The sequence below is a fragment of the Heptranchias perlo genome, chromosome 5, assembly GCF_035084215.1.
Source record: "Heptranchias perlo isolate sHepPer1 chromosome 5, sHepPer1.hap1, whole genome shotgun sequence".
NCBI lineage: Eukaryota > Metazoa > Chordata > Chondrichthyes > Hexanchiformes > Hexanchidae > Heptranchias > Heptranchias perlo.
The window spans coordinates 41,039,997-41,057,888 of NC_090329.1; the positions used below are offsets into that span (position 1 = coordinate 41,039,997).

Consider the following 17,892-nt stretch of genomic DNA (forward strand, 5'->3'; position numbering starts at 1 on the left):
GGGGTTGTTCTCCTTAGAACAGAGAAGGTTAAGGGGAGAGTTAATAGAGGTGTTCAAAATCATGAACAGTTTTGACAGTGTAAATAAGGAGAAACTGTTTCCAGTGGCAGAAGGGTCAGTAACCAGAGGACACAGATTTAAGGTGATCGGCAAAAGAACCAGAGGCGACACGAGGAAACATTTTTTTACTCAGCGAGTTGTAATGATCTGGAATGCACAGCTTGATAGGTTGGAAGAAGCAGATTCAATAGTAACTTTCAAAAAAGAATTGGATAAATACTTCAAGGGAATAAATTTACAGGGCTAAGGGGAAAGAGCAGGGGAATGGGACTAATTGGATAGCTCTTTCAAAGCGCCGGCACAGGCACAACGGTTCGAATGGCCTCCTCCTGTGCTGTATCTACTATGATAGTTACAGTGAAGTTATTTGGTTCTTTGCATTAATTTCACTGTATCATCTTGTGCACCACAGGATATGTTCCAAAATATTGTGTGCGTTATTGTACATACGTAGCATTGGTTATTCATAAAGATAAGTAAGATGATGGAGGCCATTCAACCCCTCTAGTTCACCTACAGTTCTCCGCCCCCCCCTCCCCCCCCGCAACCCCCAATCATAACATCCAGCTGTTTACTGAATGACTTCATTAGTCACTCTTTGCATGTAGAATTGCATCCTGACATCAGTCCTGAACATACCTTTTACGAGTCCTGCCGTCATGGTTTAACTTGAAATGGTGCTGAGGATCAATCTTTTAGTTTCCACTTACATACCTCAATAAGATCCTCTCTCATATGTTTCCTTTCAAAGCGAAAGAGACCCAGGCTTTCTAACCTTTCCTCATAACTTAGTTCTCTGACACCAAAGGGGGAATGTTAACTCCCCCCTCCTGACGGGAGCAAGATGGTAGCGGAATAGCATAAGTTGTGCCTCAGTGTGCAAAACTGAATGCTGGTGCTTTGAAGTGATCCTGAAGGTTATCAAACCTGGAAACCTTGGTCAGGACCGAAAGTGCATTTTATTTGTTAAATCGGTCGTGCAGAATCTTGATGCTTCAGCATGCTGTTTGTAGAATGGCGATTCACACTTCTGTAGCTTGGTCTGTAATCTGCATTACTCCAATTCTGGCCTCTTGTGTATCCCCGTCTTCCCTCGACCCGCCACTGGTGGCTGTCCCTTCAGCTGTCTCGGCCCCAGTCTCTGGAATTCCCTCCCTAAACCTCTCCACCTCTCTCTCCTCCGTTAAGACCCTCCTTAAAACCTATCTCTTTGACCAAGCTTTTGATCACTTGCCCTAATGTCTCCTTCTTTGACTTGGGCCTGGATTTTAACTTGGAGCTGGGAAGAGAGAAGATACGAAACCCAGGAGTGAAATTGGCGGGTCGGAATCTGCGATCGCAACTTAATTGAAGGATAAAAGTTTTACTTCTGTGTTTCGTGCCCGACAGCCAGCCAGATTGCTGGCTGCCTGTCAGCCAGGGAGAGATCAGAGTCTTCGGGGTTTGTATGGGAGGGTTGGGGATTGATCGGAGTCTTCAGGGTTTGTATGGGGAGGTCGGGGAAAAGAGCTGAGTCTTCGGGGTTTGTATGGGGGGTCGGGGAGAGAATGGAGTCTTCGGGGTTGGTATGGGGGGTCGGGGAGAGAATGGAGTCTTCGGGGTTTGTATGGGGGCGGGGGGGGTCTTGAACATCGGGAGGGGTCTCGGACATTGGCCGGGGTAGGGTCAGCCGATCCCGGCAGGTAAGCTTATTGGGCCTGGAGGAAACAGTTCTGCTCCTCCTGGCCCACAAGCAGTGCAATAAAGGCACTTACCTCATGGATCTGGCTCTTCTCGCCTCCTTTTCACTGGCGAGATTCACGAGCCCCGGTAAACCCGCGCTGGAGACATTAAATTTAAAGTTAAGTCAAATTCAATTTAAGAAGACCTACTTAACATCTCACAAGGACATTAATTGAACTAATTACAGTCCCGACTGCCGCGAGTAGATTACTCGCAAGCATCCAAATGAATCTGGGTTAAATCGGAAGTGGACACGTTGGACCCAGCTCGCGGTCGCACTCCAAAAATCAAATATTTTAACTACCCATCCTCCTCCAACCCACCCGTTCTTGGGGGTTAAAATTCCCCTCTTGGTGTCAATTTTTGTCTGATTATACTCCTGTGAAGTGCCTTGGGATGATTTACCATGTTAAAGGCAATTTGTTGTTGTCTTACAGAGAGAGTGAAATGGAAAATTGGAAGATGATTCACCAGGGATTATTTTCATGTATCTCAGTGGTTGGATGAATAATGACACTGGCATAACCCTGAGCAAGAACAGCTAGAGGGTGACTGCCAGTGATTTCTGTAAGAAATACGAATCACCAACGTAGTGCCTATTTTCCCCAATTTTTATTTTGCAAATTAATTTTCGCACAAAGTGAACTTGGAAGATATCAGTCAATGTAGCAAACTACTAAGGAAACAAAAACAGAAAATGCTGAAAGACAGATTAATATTTCAGCCATAACCTTTTATTAGAACTGAAGACTGAAAGACCAGCAAACATTTTAGTAGGGTTGCGAAAAATGAGAAGGGGAGAAAAAATAGATACTCCAATCAAGAGCAGAAATAAGTGGGTTGAATAACTTGCAAACTGCTTAAAAGACTGTTACATAATATAAAAGATCTCAGGAAGGCAATGGAAAGACACTAAAAGAACATGCAGAAAGCTAAGACGGTAAAAACTCGTGAGTAAATAGAATGTAAAGTACCTCTTTACTAGTTTTCACTGTCTTAACTATTTGCCATTTGACTCATTGGGCCTGCTGCTTCTGATAGACCATGTACAATTTGTATTATCCTGGATTCTACCCAATATATTTAATCTCCTGGGGGAGCCAAAACTTCCCAACAAGTTAGAACCGTGAAATTTATTCCCAACTCCCAGGAGTATTTGAGAGGAAACTCCGTGATATTAATCTAACTTTACAATCTACGTTATTCATCTCTCACTAGTTGCATTCCACAGATAACATTTACATAGTCCCAAAAGGATTGCAAACATAGTATTCCATAGAATTTTGATCATCCAGGACTATAATTTTATTTATAAATCCAACTTAGCAAAATATTTGTCCAGCACTTTTTGAAAAGTTAGTTTTTTTGGACATAATATAAACTGGGTTTGATGGAAGTCCATTTCACAAACTAACTGCACTGTAGAGGGAAAAAACTTACATTAAGACTTGCTAAAGGCTTATCAATTTTGTACCTGTGTCCTGTTGTTCTACCATCAAGTTAAATAATCCACGTATACCACTGTATTTCAAATTACGTCTTGTGTCTATCCTTTTTCCAATGAACACCAGTTCAGTTCTGAGTCTCTTCATAGGATTTCAAGTACAGTACTAGAGTTATCATTGCCTGCTTGAACAGAGATGATTATTGGGGTGATTTGACAGAGGTGTTTAAAATTATGAAGCGATGAGCCAGAGTAGATAGAAACAGATAGTTTCAAGTGATTGTGGGGTCTAAATTGAGATGACATAGATATGAGATTTAGAACAGAGAGCAGGGAATTTTTTTTATGCGGAGAGTTGTGAGGCTGTGGATTGCTCCACCAGAGTTGCTGATAAAAACAAATTTCATGTCAACATTCAAGAATAGGTCAGATAGATGGTTAAAAGAAAGGAAGATAAAGAGATATTGGGCATGATTTTAACATTGAAAAATGGGTGGGTTGGGGACTGGGGGGGCATTCAAAATCACAACCATTTCAGACCTGCCTCCAACTCACCCATTTCCGGTTTTCACCAGGGTGGGACGAGGGGTGGTTGATAAATCCGCTCCAAGGTTGGTGACTGAAACCTTTCAAGGAGGCTGCTGGTCTTTATTTTTGCAAAATTTGCAGTTTCAACCACTGGGGGCCGGATTCCTGGGCCTTCTCCTTCACGCCATGTGAGAGGAGGCGAGAAGGCCCGAACCTGCAGGTAAGTGTCTTGTTGGCACAGCTCATGGGCCCAGAGGAGCAGGAGTGCTTCCTCCAGGCCCAACAAGCCTACCTGCAATGACCCCCGAACGATTGCAAATCCTCCCCTCCCCCGTAAAGACCACTTTCCCCCAATGATCGCAGACCCCCCGCCGATCCCCGCCCCCCCCCCCCAACCATCACGGACCCCCGCAATGACCATTCACCCCTCCCAATAATCACAGACCCCCACGATGACCCCTGACCTCCCCAATGATTGCGGACCCCTGCAGTGACCCTGACACCCCCAACGATTGCGGACCCCCACGATGACCCCGACCCTCCCAACAACCACGGACCCCTGCAATGACCCCCGAGCCACCCTCCCCCAATGATCACGGACCACCATGATGACCCCCGAATCCCCCCTCAACGATTGTGGACCTCTGTGATTACCCCCGATCCTGACACCACCACCCCCGTGACTGACCCCCAATCCCTCCCCCCACGACTGACTCCCCTCTCCCGTGCCCCCTTGCCCCCATATCCCCCCCCCAACCCCCCGCCATCCATACAATCAAAGACTTACCTGAAGACTTATCTAACATGTCCTCTCCCTGGCTGCTCTCCCATCTGAATGAGACCAACCTGTCAATCAGGCTGGTCAGTCAGACAGCAAGCCGACAAAAAAAAGATGTCCTTACGTCAAAATCGTAAGGACATCCGGGAAACCCGTACTTCCGGGTTTTCTATCTGCAATTTGACCCCCCCTGCCCCCACTTCTGGCTCGGGGTCAAAATCAGGCCCATGAGAACAGGATAGGCATATGATATGAAATTAGAACTACAGTTGTGTGGAGGACAAACACTTACATGGACTGGCTGGGTTGGGCCAAATGGCTTGGTTCATATTTTAATTTCCATGTTCTTTTATGGTGCTTGTCATATTAGAAACATTTACCTGTAGTTGGCAGCTCAGGGAAGAATCCTGAGCGAGGTAGGCCTGACGCCTGCCCTGCTCATCTGTAACTAATTTTGTCGACAGGTCCTTCAACAGGCATTAGGCCCCTCATTAACATATCCAAGGCCCAAGCCACTGTTTTAGGCGGCTGCCCAGGACGCCTAAAAACGGGCCCCATGAATTTGGCAGTGGGACCAACATCTGCGCAGATCAGACGTAGGCTGTCCCATTGCTAAATTTTTATGCTTTGCGCCTATCTTACACCCGAAAAATGGAAGCAAAGCATACCAATTTCTACCCCAAGGTAAATATAAGCTTGGAAATTCCAATGTGTGATATTATCCTATGAGCACATAACACGTTCCTGTCAAATTTCTCTGGCCATTGTTTTGCACAGGTCTTTGTTAAAATAACAGAATAAAGGATTTTGACGTAAAAGCTGTAAGTATTTGTTCATTAATAATGCAGTTTAACTTCAAGACTATAGTGTATGTATATTAACAGCACACAATAATTTGGGTAAAATGCTTATTACACATTTATAGATCTGTTAGCATGGCTGTAATTGTTAACAGTTTTTTTTGTTAGATTTGTCCCTTTCTCTTTGGTCTAATTCTGGGCAGATTTTTGCCTGCTCTTCACGTGTGTGGTGCTAAATTTGCATTGATTATTTTTCTTTGCCAGAGTATATAGGCAACTGCTCACCTTCTGGTATCTCGTCCGAGTGGCATGCAGTGTGTGAGTCTGGCCACGTGAGTGCCAGTAGGTCGTTTGACCATGGGCTGACGGGATAAACGCATCACAGTTAAGCCCGATTGTATCATCTTATCCAACGAACGCATGTGCACTTCCAGCAGGGCCCTCTGTATAGTGATCAGGATCAGGAACACCGGACGATTTCCCCCCTCCGACCTAGTGAGGCCCATTATTGTGCCCCTACAGGCACCCCAACTGAGATCAGCTCAATCAACACGGGATTTAAATCTGGAACTTTCCTGGTCTGTGTAACTTAGCTAACTACTACCATAACCAACTGAACCATCAATTGAGTGACTTTCTTTTTTTTCACTCTGTTCCATATCTGCTTACTGTTCCATATCTGTTTTGCTTGTCTCCCTGCTGTTTTTCTGCCTCTGCTATTTTCTCTCTTCCGTTTCTGCTGCTTTGAGATTTACTTTCTTTCTCGTTACCTGCTCTCGCTCTCTCTACTATTTCTACTTTTTTATATATATGCCTTCTTCCTTTGCTGCTTTTCAATCTGTTTCTATTTATCTCTGCTGTGTCTCATTCTGCTTCTTTTTTCTCCTCCTCCTGTTTCTGTCTTTCTCTTTCTCTGTTTCTAGTCTGTGCCATTAAAAGTTGTCACTGTTACAAGGAATGCCCATAGCCTGTCAGATTGTTGCCACCTTCTTGATAGTTTTTGTGCTGTAGTGTTTCTGAGTCAGGTGCCTCACACTGCTGCCAGAATTGGAGTGCTGATTCAGCATCTGAGTGTGCTCTGTGATCTCTATCCAGACTTAAGTTTATGACTGTTGTTTGAAACAAATTCACCTTTTATGGCTAACAATTCACATCATGAATATTTTATTTGAAAAAGAAGGTGCCTCAAGAAAAACTCATTTAAGTTTGAGATTTCTTATCCGTGTCCGTTGATGGGTAAGAAGTTATGTGAAATACTTTTATATCCCTGACCACTGTCATAATCACGAGTGAATTACTTACTGGATTCCAAACCTCCATAGACATTTAAATATTTCTATCAATTCCTTTAAAACATCAAGGTTTTTTAAATTCTGGAAAGTATTCAATTTTTTTCCTGTTATGTTCATGTGTGGCTGTATTAATGATGGGAAAATGATGGGAAAAACTTAGACATCAATATAAGCTGTCAATAATAATCCAGTAGTTTTAATCCACTCCCTTGAGCAGTACATTATAACTCTGGATCAGAATGTCTGTGGCTGTTTCCAAGGGTGATGTGCTCTTAATCTTGTGACTTTACAGGACAATAGACAGAACAGTCACCATGGCAAAACAGGAATGTATAGCAAGCCAGACGGTCATCTGGGAACACTCTAATTGCATCGTTCAGTAAAGCTACTATTTTGTGTAGCTGTTTTGTGATATAATCAGATCTTTGAGCAGTCTGTCCTTATTAGATATCACTACTCACACACCACTTTTTATTGTATTCTTTGGCTTTGTTAAAGGATTGCAGCTACAAACCTAATGTGTTCCGTCAAGCTCTGACATTTTGTTTTTCTTACAAAGGATTGCAAATTCAGACCAATTGGTCCCTTCAATATTCAGCATAAATTGTCTGCAACTAAATGACTAGTCTTAGAATAAGTGAATGCAAAGCTTGCAGTCCCAGTCTAGACTAATCCATGTGACAAAACAAACATGCACCCGAGGCTTCACAGATATTTATATTTGAATGGTTCTTGCTGCCTTTTACATAGGAGAATGAGACTGTCTTGTAGACAGGGTTTATTGCTGTTTTAAATGCATGCACTCTACTTTTGCATGCCTCGTTAACCTGTAACATTAGATGTCAATAACTTCCATAAAAAGGGTGTCAAACTCTGCAGTCCCTCTGACCTGGGCTGTTGAGTACAGTGTTTCCTGTAATTTACCAGCAGGGAGCTCTTGTTGTCCTGCTTTACTTTACTGAGCATGTTTAAGAAAATTCAGAAGGAAAATATAATTCCTCTTGGAATAGCCTGAAATAGTTTCAGAAACTTTTAGTCTTACTCTCTGTGTTCAGTTCTTCATCTACTCAGCTGTTTGAGTTTTCAGTTGTTTCTGTTTTTATAAAGATGGGAAACTCATATGCTGGGCAACTGAAGACAACTCGTTTTGAAGAAGTCCTACACAGTTCTATTGAAGCGTCCCTGCGTTCAAACAACTTGGTCCCTAGGCCTGTGTTTTCCCAGTTATATCTAGAGGCTGAGCACCAATTGATCTCTAATTTAGAAGGTAAGAACATGTTTTTTAAAAAAAACTTAACTCTATATTAGTTTGTAAGTCTTCCAAAAACTTTACAATTAGTGCATACTATCTTAAAAGAGGATAAGATAAAAGGCTTCCACTTTTCAGGGAAAATGTCACATGCTGATGGCTTATAGGAACTTTGCATCTGCCTACATTGTTAGAAGATTTTTAAGTGTGCAGTTTTTGTACTAAGTACCCCATTTTCTGACCAGTTTGGGTGTCGTAACTGGTACCTTGTAACATCACAATTCATAATTAGCTCTGGAAAGCAGACTCTCAGAAATAGTCTATAAAACAATCTCTAAAATTTATCAGTTGTACTGTCTGTAGCAAAGATTGCAGGATTGTTCCTCTTTACATTCAGATTTAGAGGCCCAGAAATTTGTTGATGCCATGCCTATTCTACAGGTGGGAAATGGGCACCTAAGCATTCAATATGGTGGACAACATGTGCGCGCACATTCCACGCCAGAAGTGCGCCACCGGCCATGTTAGTAAAGGCTCCACTATAGGCATCCAGGGCCCGTGCCTGAAATAGATGCTAGGCTCTGTGCATATGAAAATCGAGGGCCCAATACCTGATTGAGAAACACTTCCCAAAATTGGGCGGCCCTGAACACAGCCGCCATCAGGCCTGCTGCATTCAGGATAACTAAATTTAATTGCGGCTTAACCAATGGTCTGCTGGAGGCCGCCACCAAAAAGGTAAGTTTTAAAAAATAACTTACCTGAATGTGGAGCTGGGAGGAGCAGGAATTCCCAACCTAGCCCACAGCAGTCCCAAAGACTGTTGCCGGCATTAGCTATTGAGCCACCCATTCATTTTATGCTGTTGCTATATAAGTGCCCTTGATTTTGTGCTGACATTGGCGCAGAGACACTGAAGGATTGCCTTTCCTTGCTGACTGAAGCTTAACATCATGTAGTAAGGCTGATTTTCCTGGGTCCCCTCTGTTTTTGCGCTAAACAGGAGCGGCGCACCTAAGGTCTGCCACACCTGTCCAGCCCTGGGATTGCCCCTACTTCCTGTCCTGGACCATTTGAATCACTCGGGCAGCCTGCAGTTGCCTTGCCTCTCTGATCTGAGTGATCGGGATGTTCTAACTGATTGAAATGTAAACTTTAGGGAGTGGGCTAACAATTATAAGCGTGGCCGACCTGCAGATCTTCGGCCTGCCTCCGGGACCCTGAGAACCCTCTGGTCGATAGTGGTTCGGGGGAAGGCCACAGTGCTAATCAATTCTGGGCGCTCCTGCAAGCATTCCCAATATAAATAGAGTCCAGGACCACCCCTTCCTGTCTTATTAGCATGGTTGCATATGGCCTTTATTTTCTGCAGCCATGGACCAGGCTCTGCATGTTGGGAGAACATACGAGAATTTGGGTGCATGCACCCATGATTTGCTATCCATCAAGATTAAATCTCAGCACCCTCTGACACATGAAACAGCATGCAAGACATGCTGGACAGGAAAATTTACCCCATTATAAATGGTCTGTTTGTAAATAATTCAACCATGTGTGTAAATTCGGCAGTTAAATTAGATGGCGAAGATTCTGAGGGCTAGGATAGAATCAAATGTTTGTGTGCTAGTAATACAGATGGCCTTCCACATAATACAGCTTGCAAGAGACCAGGGAACGAAGAAGAGGAGGAGGATGATGGATCAGAGTCCAGCAGCCCTCTTATTCCATATCAGATGAAGCTTCCCCCAGAAGGGTGTTGCACCACTGATGGTAAGTAGATAAAGCTTTAATTTAAAGGATGTAGATTTTCAGTGGAAGTTGGTGTTATCAAGAGTGGCTGGCCTCAAACTTAAAATGTTTATGTACAACTAAACTGGACTCCCAAAATTCCTTAGTTGGGAATTATAGGAAATAGTTGAGAACAGGGTGGAACAAGTACTGTTACATGGAGTGAATGAGCAATACAATTTTTTTCCTCTTTTGCCCCTTTTAAAAATACATGACATCATCCCATTACATGACTTTCTCTTGTATGATTACATAGTGCCACCTGTACTATATCCTCTGAATTTTGCTTCCTCCTCTCCCCCATCCTATTGTTTGCCCTCACATTAAGGCAAGTACGGGGTTGGAGGGGTGCTGCACCAGTTCCAAGTTTTAATACTACCTTTGTGGCACTGAATGCTATTTCAGATTACTTCATTGCTGGCCCTAAAAATGTTGCCAGTGCTGTTTCACATTAGCATTGATCCTGCCTTGATTGGCCATTATGGCTTCTCACATGTTAACTGTGTCATGGATGAAATGGCTGACTGATGGGAAGGGAGATGTGATCGAGTCTCTGTTACATTTTTGGGTTTTTACTGTCCTTACTCTGGATTATTTTGTCTCTCATATCTAAAATCACTCTCATGGGTGAGTCCCAACTCCCCACACCTTCGAGAATGTCTATCCTAGCCTTTAGATCCAGGTAAGCTTTTGGTAATGTATCTGGGATAACAAAACCCAAAACCCAGTTTGTTAATATTTTTAAATTACTGCACTTATCTTAAGTCCTCATAGGATTTATTTCACCTTTGATGAATGATTGGAGTATTATACCGTCAGACTTCATTTTAAGTTTAAAACCATTAAGCAAATTTACTTGACAAAGGATGAATAAGCAAATAAGTTCTTATTGTAAGCTAACCCATGGTAAATAACTTTTATATATTGTGCAGTGTTTCTTTTTTAAAATGTTGTGTAATGTAACTAAGGCACTTTTCATCCTTGTTTCTATTGGTAAAACAAAAGCCCTGTGTAGTGGGACACAGGTGAGGAGACGATTAATATGAGGGCTGTAAATCTGCTGTGATTTTTACTGTAAAGCTATTTGTAAATTGATAAACTTGCCCTTAAAACATTATAACCATAATTGAATACTGACATATATGTAACAGAATTTAGGTATTGAACCGATGAGGTGGCATGTTATGTTGGCACAAGTAGGAGTTCCAACAAACTGTACCGCACAGTGTTGAAAATATGTGTGTCATGTAGTGACACATGCATGGTCCTACCAGAAGGCTTGTGAGCAAAAACAGTAGCCTGGATTTTCTGCTGCTACTCCATTCAGACGCATCTTTGGTGGGGACGAACGCCCGCCTGCTACGGATATGCGGCCCTTACTTTGGCCAATCTTCTGGCCTTAGAGTCATTTAAATACTGGACGTGGGCTCCCTGGCCTCCACTGGGCAATTTTGTCAGATTGGGGGCAGAGTTTTGCTCTCGGAGCATAGGTTGCTGGCAGCCTCTGTGCTGCCTGCAAAAGGCCCCAAATATTTTAAAAATTGTTCTGGTCTCCTCTTTGGCCTGTGCAATCTATTGCCCTGTGTGTGATTGCCCAGGTCCTGGCAGGAAACTAAAATTCTGGGCCCGTTCTGCTGCCATTATAACACTGGATGCCTGGTAGTAAGGTATTCCTTCAATCCAACGTCGTAAAGATACAAGGGGCATGATTCTAACATGGCGGCGGGAGGTCACCGGATGGGTGAGTAGTCGCATGGGAAACAAGGAAAACTTTTCTGCGTGACGACTTGAGCGATTGTGACCAAGTTGAAGGTTCTTAATGTTACTTCTGGTTTTCTCGTCTCCAAGCTGCACAGCGGGCGTACTGTACACCCGAATGAGGTGCGGGGAACTAGAGTATTTAAAGGGCCATTGCAACCATGGATTTTGAAGGAGAAAGGAGGAAACTTCAAAAATGCAGCGTCATAGGTCGAAAGCAGCACCTTGGGGGTGATTTTAGGAGGCAATTGTGGGTGCGTTGGGGGCGGGGGGGCTCCGAAACTCAAGGCAATCCCGTTCCAGTTTGGAAGCCGGCTCCAACCCACCGACTTCTGAGTTTCCCAGGGACACACCCGTGTGCTCTCGGGCGGCCCAGAAAACGGAAGTCGCGCTGGCAATTGAAGCCGGCGGGATGACAGTTAAAGAGTCAAATGTACCTCATTGAGATACTTAAGGCACTTTATCTGTGACAGATTAAGTACTTAGAAAGATTTTGAACTTAACCTGGGCGGCTTGCCCACCGCTTCTGATTCATGCCTGGTGATACCAGGCCTGAAGGGCCGGATCAGGGAACAAGAAACTAAATAAAAAACGTAGACGGAAGTGAAAACACTAAATGAACCTACCTTTGCACCCTGCTCTGATGTCCGATGTCTCCCTCTCCGATGTCCCCCTCTTCGCCTCCCCCCCCCCCCCCCGCGATGTCCCCTCTTCACCCCACCCCCTGATGTCCTTCCGATCTTCCTCCGATCTCACCCTCACCCCCGCCCCGGTCTTCCATTCCAGCGCTGGATGATGTCTCGCTATCTCTCTTTCTCGCCCCCCCCCCCGCCTCCCCCACTCGCGTTGCAGCTCCTGGCGGCAGCCAGCCTGCCAATCAGGCCGGCTGCCGGGCGCGAAACGTGGCGAGGACGTTAATCATCAGCAATCAACATGTGATCGTCTCGGTAACGGTAAGTTTTGTTCATGCGGATTTGCCACGTGCACCTTCAACCCCCCCCTGCTGCCAACCCACCACCATTGTAAAATCGAGCCCCTTGTTTTAGCGACACCTCCTTTGAGATACTACTGACTGGTGTCAGGAGCAGAAAGGAAATACTGATTGGAGGAAGCGCCCTGCCTCTGCCACCAAGAAGGCCTGGCTCAAGGTGGCAGAGGAGCTGAGCAGCAGGAGCACGGTGGCAAAGTCATGGGTACAGTGCAGGAAGCGATTTAATGACCTAATCAGGACAGGAAAAGTGAGTACAGTTACTGATTCACCTCCATCCTGTGGCATACAATACCCAACCCCCCCTCACTCTATCTTGCCAAGCCTACTCCATCGCATCACTCTTCACACCCACTTAACGAACGAACATACGAATTAAGAGCAGATGTAGACCATTCGGCCCCTCGAGCCTGCTCTGTCATTTGATAAGATCTTGGCTGATCTGATTGTGACCTCAACCCTTCTTTCCTGTCTACCTACTATAACCTTTGACTCCTTGTTAATCAGGAATCTATCTAACTCAGCCTTAAAAATATTCAATGACCCTGCCTCCACCACTCTCTGGGGGAGTTCCACAGATTCACGACCCTCTGGAGAAAAATTTCTCCTCATCTCTGTCTTAAATGGGAGACCCTTTATTTTTTAAACTGTGTCCCCTAGTTCTAGTCTCTCCCACAAGGGGAAACATCCCCTCAGCATCTACCCCTTCTAGTCCCCTCTGGATCTTATATGTTCAATAAGATCACCTCTCATTCTTCTAAACCCCATGTACACAGGCCCAACTTGTCCAACCTTTCCTCATAAGATAACCCCCTTATCCAAGGAATCAGTCGAGTGAACCTTCTCTGAACCGCCTCTAAAGCAATTATGTCCTTTCTTAAATAAGGAGACCAAAACTGCACACAGTATTTTAGATGTGGTCTCACCAATACCCTGTACAACTGCAGCAAAACATCTCTACTTTTATATTCCATTCCCCTTGCCATAAATGTCAACATTCCATTTGCCTTCCTAATCACATGCTGTACCTGCATACTAACTTTTTGTGATTCATGTACTAGGACACCCAGATCCCTCTGTACCTCAGAGTTCTGCAATCTCTCTCCATTTAAATAACATACTGCTTTTCTATTCTTCCTGCCAAAGTGGACAAGTTCACATTTTCCCACATTATACTCCATCTGCCAAAATTTTGCCCACTCACTTAACCTATCTATATCCCTTTGCAGACTCCTTATGTCATCTTCACAACTTACTTTCCTACCTACCTTTGTGTCATCAGCAAATTTAGCAACCATACATTCGGTCCCTTCATCCAAGTCATTGATATAGATTGTAAATAGTTGAGGCCCAAGCACTGATCCCTGCGGCACTCCACTTGTTACATCTTGCCAACCTGAAAATGACCCATTTATGCCTACTCTCTGTTTCCTGTTAGCTAACCAATCCTTTATCATGCTAATATGTTACCCCCTACACCATGAGCTCTTATTTTGTGTACTAGCCTTTGATGTGGCACCTTGTCAAAAGCCTTCTGGAAATCCAAGTACACCACATCAACAGGATCCCCTTTATCCACGTTACTTGTTACTTCCTCAAAGAACTTTAATAAAATAGTCAAACACGATTTCTCTTTCACAAAGCCGTGTTGACTCTGCCTGATTGCATTGAGATTTTCTAAGTGCCCTGCTATGACCTCCTTAATAATAGATTCTAGCATTTTCCCTATGACAGATGTTAAGCTAACTGGCCTGTAGTTTCCTGCTTTCTGCCTCCCTCCTTTCTTGAATAGAGGAGTTACATTCGCTATTTTCCAATCTGATGGGACCCTTCCAGAATCTAGGGAATTTTGGAAAATTAATACAAATTCATCTACTGTCTCTGCAGCCACTTCTTTTAAAACTCTAGGATGAAGTCTGTCAGGACCTGGGGACTTGTCAGCTTTTAATTCTAATAATTTTTTCGGAACCCTTTCCCTGGAGACCCTTTAAGTCTCATCATCAACTTACCTTCACTTTCTGTGCACTTCCTCACTTCCCCATTTGTGAACCCACTACTCCCACTCACGCTAATCCTGATACAATGTGATGAATCTGTTTGATAGTCACCCTCTGATACAACTGCTTCATTGTCAGCCTCACCCAAAGTAATGCATCCATCGGGTGAACATGTCACTTTCACTCACTCACACGTCTGTTCTTACCGCCTTGCAGGAGAACAGAGCACAAAAGGCATGGGGGAGGAGTAAGACTGGCGGGGGCCACCACAAATAGCGGCCCTGGCGGAGGAGGAGGCATTGGATCTGAGCCGCACAATGGAATGCACAATCGAATCGGAGATGGCGAGACTGGCACCCTGCAAACGTCTGGTGACAGAACTTTAACATCCTTCACACACATCATGAAATAATGTTATTAATGATTGACCTGTCGCACACCTCAATATGCTTGTTGCAAACTAACTTCTGTGATGATTTTTTAACATTACTTTATGTTCTCTTCCAGGACCTTCAAGAATTGATGATGAGGCAGGTGCCATGGAAGAAGGCGATTCCTCAGAGGTGCTTGTTTCCTCTGAGGGCGCACCATCGCATCACATCCAGCCACGCACCAGCGCAGATACTCACACTTCGGTGGGTCCTTTTAGGTAGATAGTTGGGTTATCACTTGGTGATTCGCCACTCACAAATGTGCACGAGCAGACACTGGTGGCAGGGGCAGCTGTGGAGAGTCCATAAGTGGGGGGGCGCACTCCTCTCCAAGCTCTGCTCAGCTGGACCCGGATGATGAACCCCGGGGGATATTGTTGAGATTGAGAATGATTGAGGTAGAGCTGAATCTTTGCAAGGTAATGGAAAAAGTGTCACGCACACTCTCCACAATAGCGGATGAGATGGAGGAGTCCAACTCCATCGCCAGTGGATTGGTGGCGCAGGTAAGTGCAGGAATGTCTTTGATGGAGAGAATGGCAGCCTCCATTGAGCTTCAAGCACGGCTCTCAAATAAGTCCATTCAGGCCCTGACAATGGCTCTGGATGCCAACATGTCTGCCGCCTTAAACAGGCAGACAGGAACTTCATCCGTAGCCTTAGAAAGCACCACATCTCCTCACCAGCCTGCTGTCCAGCAGAGTGGTGGGAGTGTTGCGCAGCCTGGGAGAGGGATGATGGCGAGAGGAGACATGGACGTGGGGACTCAAAGCGCTCCCACCTCTCACCCGTTGTCACCCCCGCCAACCAGTACTTGCAATGCTGCCTCCTCTACCGACGCCAAAATCTGCCCCTGCACAGTTGCAGGTGGAGCAGTCTTTGGCAGGGCCCTCACGGGCTCCAAAACACAGAGGTCGTAGGCCAAAAGCATCTCAGCAGTCAGGACATGAATCTGAGCGACCTGCCATTACCTCTGCTGAAGCCACAGGGGATGCACCACGTTGAAGCGCTAGGATGAGGAAGTCTAAGGTTTTGTAATCACCAAGGGTAGCACAAGGATGTCTGACGGAATGTCATGTTTGTCATTCATATTTGTTTTTTGTTAAATGCACATTAAATGTTATAATTCTCACCACCAGAGAATGGAAACCCACTTCCCTCTCAGTCTGGCCGATGTCCTCGCAGGGGAAGTTGACGTAGTCGGATGCCCTGGCAAACAAGCCATCCCGTCATCTGTCGAATACATTTATGTGCGGACGACTGAGAGGTGACATCACCTCACGGGTGGTGCCCTGGAAGGATCCGGAGGCGAAGAAATTGAGGGCAGTAGTGACTTTAACTGCGACAGGCAATGCGTGGCCACTAGGCCCAGTCGGGAGCAGATCTGCATGAAGTAGCGTGCAGATATCTGTGACCACCTGCTGACTCAATCTGAGCCTGCTTAGGTACTGCTCCTCAGAGAGGCCCAGGAAGCTCAGCCTCTGCCTGTAGACCCTCTCTCGTGCGTAGTGCCTCCTGCGAACTCGGCCCCTCCGTTGGTCCTCTCTCTGCTCTTCTGCAGGTCCTGTGGCAAACCTCTGTCTTGTGCACCTGCAACTTCCAGAACATGGTGATGTGCCTCCTCCTCAGATGTACTGTTGACTAAATCCATTGCGCCCCCATTCTGATGTTGTCAGTTTCAGAGGGTCCAAAATGTAGGTAAATAAGTCTGAGCACAAGGATTCTCAGTGTGAACAAAGAAATCTCAGTCCAAACACAAAGAATTCCCAGCCAAACGTTTGAGAGAACCGATTGTCCTGCTGCAAAAACTCATCTTTTATTCACGTTTCGATCATTGGTTTAAAGGTCCAAATGAGGGTCGGTTGCAACTCACCTCCGTTTCCATGGTGTGTTTCAGAGGCCACGGGAGACACATTCAGGAGAAGTTAAAATGGCTTGTGTAACTCAATACACAAATAGTTAATCACCTTAAGTGGTTTAAATGTCTAAATTGGCCCTTTAAATATCTGCCGGCAGGACTTCCGGGTGTCAGAAGTGCACATGCATCCAAACGCCTCTGGGCGCGTTGATGCCGGGGAGCGGTCCTGCTCCAATTTATTATAATTTTCACTGCCTACCCGCTCCCAACTCACCCATTCTTGGGAGTTAAGATTACCCCAAAATTGCAGGAAATACGTGAGAGGATGTATTTCCCTAATTTGTCTCTTGTTAGAATACTCTGCCCACGGGCGAGCATATTGTATGCCCCTGGGCCCTTGGAATGGGAAATACGGGGATGGGGACTCAATTAATAATTAGTTTTGGCTCTGCCAATTGTGAGGTTATGCACTTTGGCAGGAAAAATCAGAGAGCAAGTTATTATCTTAATGGCGAGAAACTGGAAAGTACTGCAGTACAAAGGGATCTGGGGGTCCTAGTGCAAGAAAATCAAAAGGTTAGTTTGCAGGTGCAGCAGGTGATCAAGAAGGCCAACGGAATGTTGGCTTTTATTGCTAGGGGGATAGAATATAAAAACAGGGAGGTATTGCTGCAGTTATATAAGGTATTGGTGAGACCGCACCTGGAATACTGCATACAGTTTTGGTCTCCATACTTAAGAAAAGACATACTTGCTCTCGAGGCAGTACAAAGAAGGTTCACTCGGTTAATCCCGGGGATGAGGGGGCGGACATATGAGGAGAGGTTGAGTAGATTGGGACTCGACTCATTGGAGTTCAGAAGAATGAGAGGCGATCTTATTGAAACATATAAGATTGTGAAGGGGCTTGATCGGGTGGATGCGGTAAGGATGTTCCCAAGGATGGGTGAAACTAGAACTAGGGGGCATAATCTTAGAATAAGGGGCTGCTCTTTCAAAACTGAGATGAGGAGAAACTTCTTCACTCAGAGGGTAGTAGGTCTGTGGAATTTGCTGCCCCAGGAAGCTGTGGAAGCTACATCATTAAATAAATTTAAAACAGAAATAGACAGTTTCCTAGAAGTAAAGGGAATTAGGGGTTACGGGGAGCGGGCAGGAAATTGGACATGAATTTAGATTTGAGATTAGGATCAGATCAG

General features: G+C 45.0%; 1 protein-coding gene across 1 annotated transcript in view; it reads left to right on the top strand.

Moving 5' to 3' along the window:
* greb1 (growth regulating estrogen receptor binding 1) overlaps positions 1 to 17,892 on the top strand; it is a 205,571-nt gene that overhangs the window by 25,194 nt on the left and 162,485 nt on the right. Inside the window, exons 2-3 of the mRNA XM_067984281.1 lie at positions 7,732 to 7,891; positions 9,530 to 9,643. Of these exons, the coding sequence (XP_067840382.1) occupies positions 7,732 to 7,891; positions 9,530 to 9,643 (274 nt within the window). The remainder of the gene's footprint in view (positions 1 to 7,731; positions 7,892 to 9,529; positions 9,644 to 17,892) is intronic.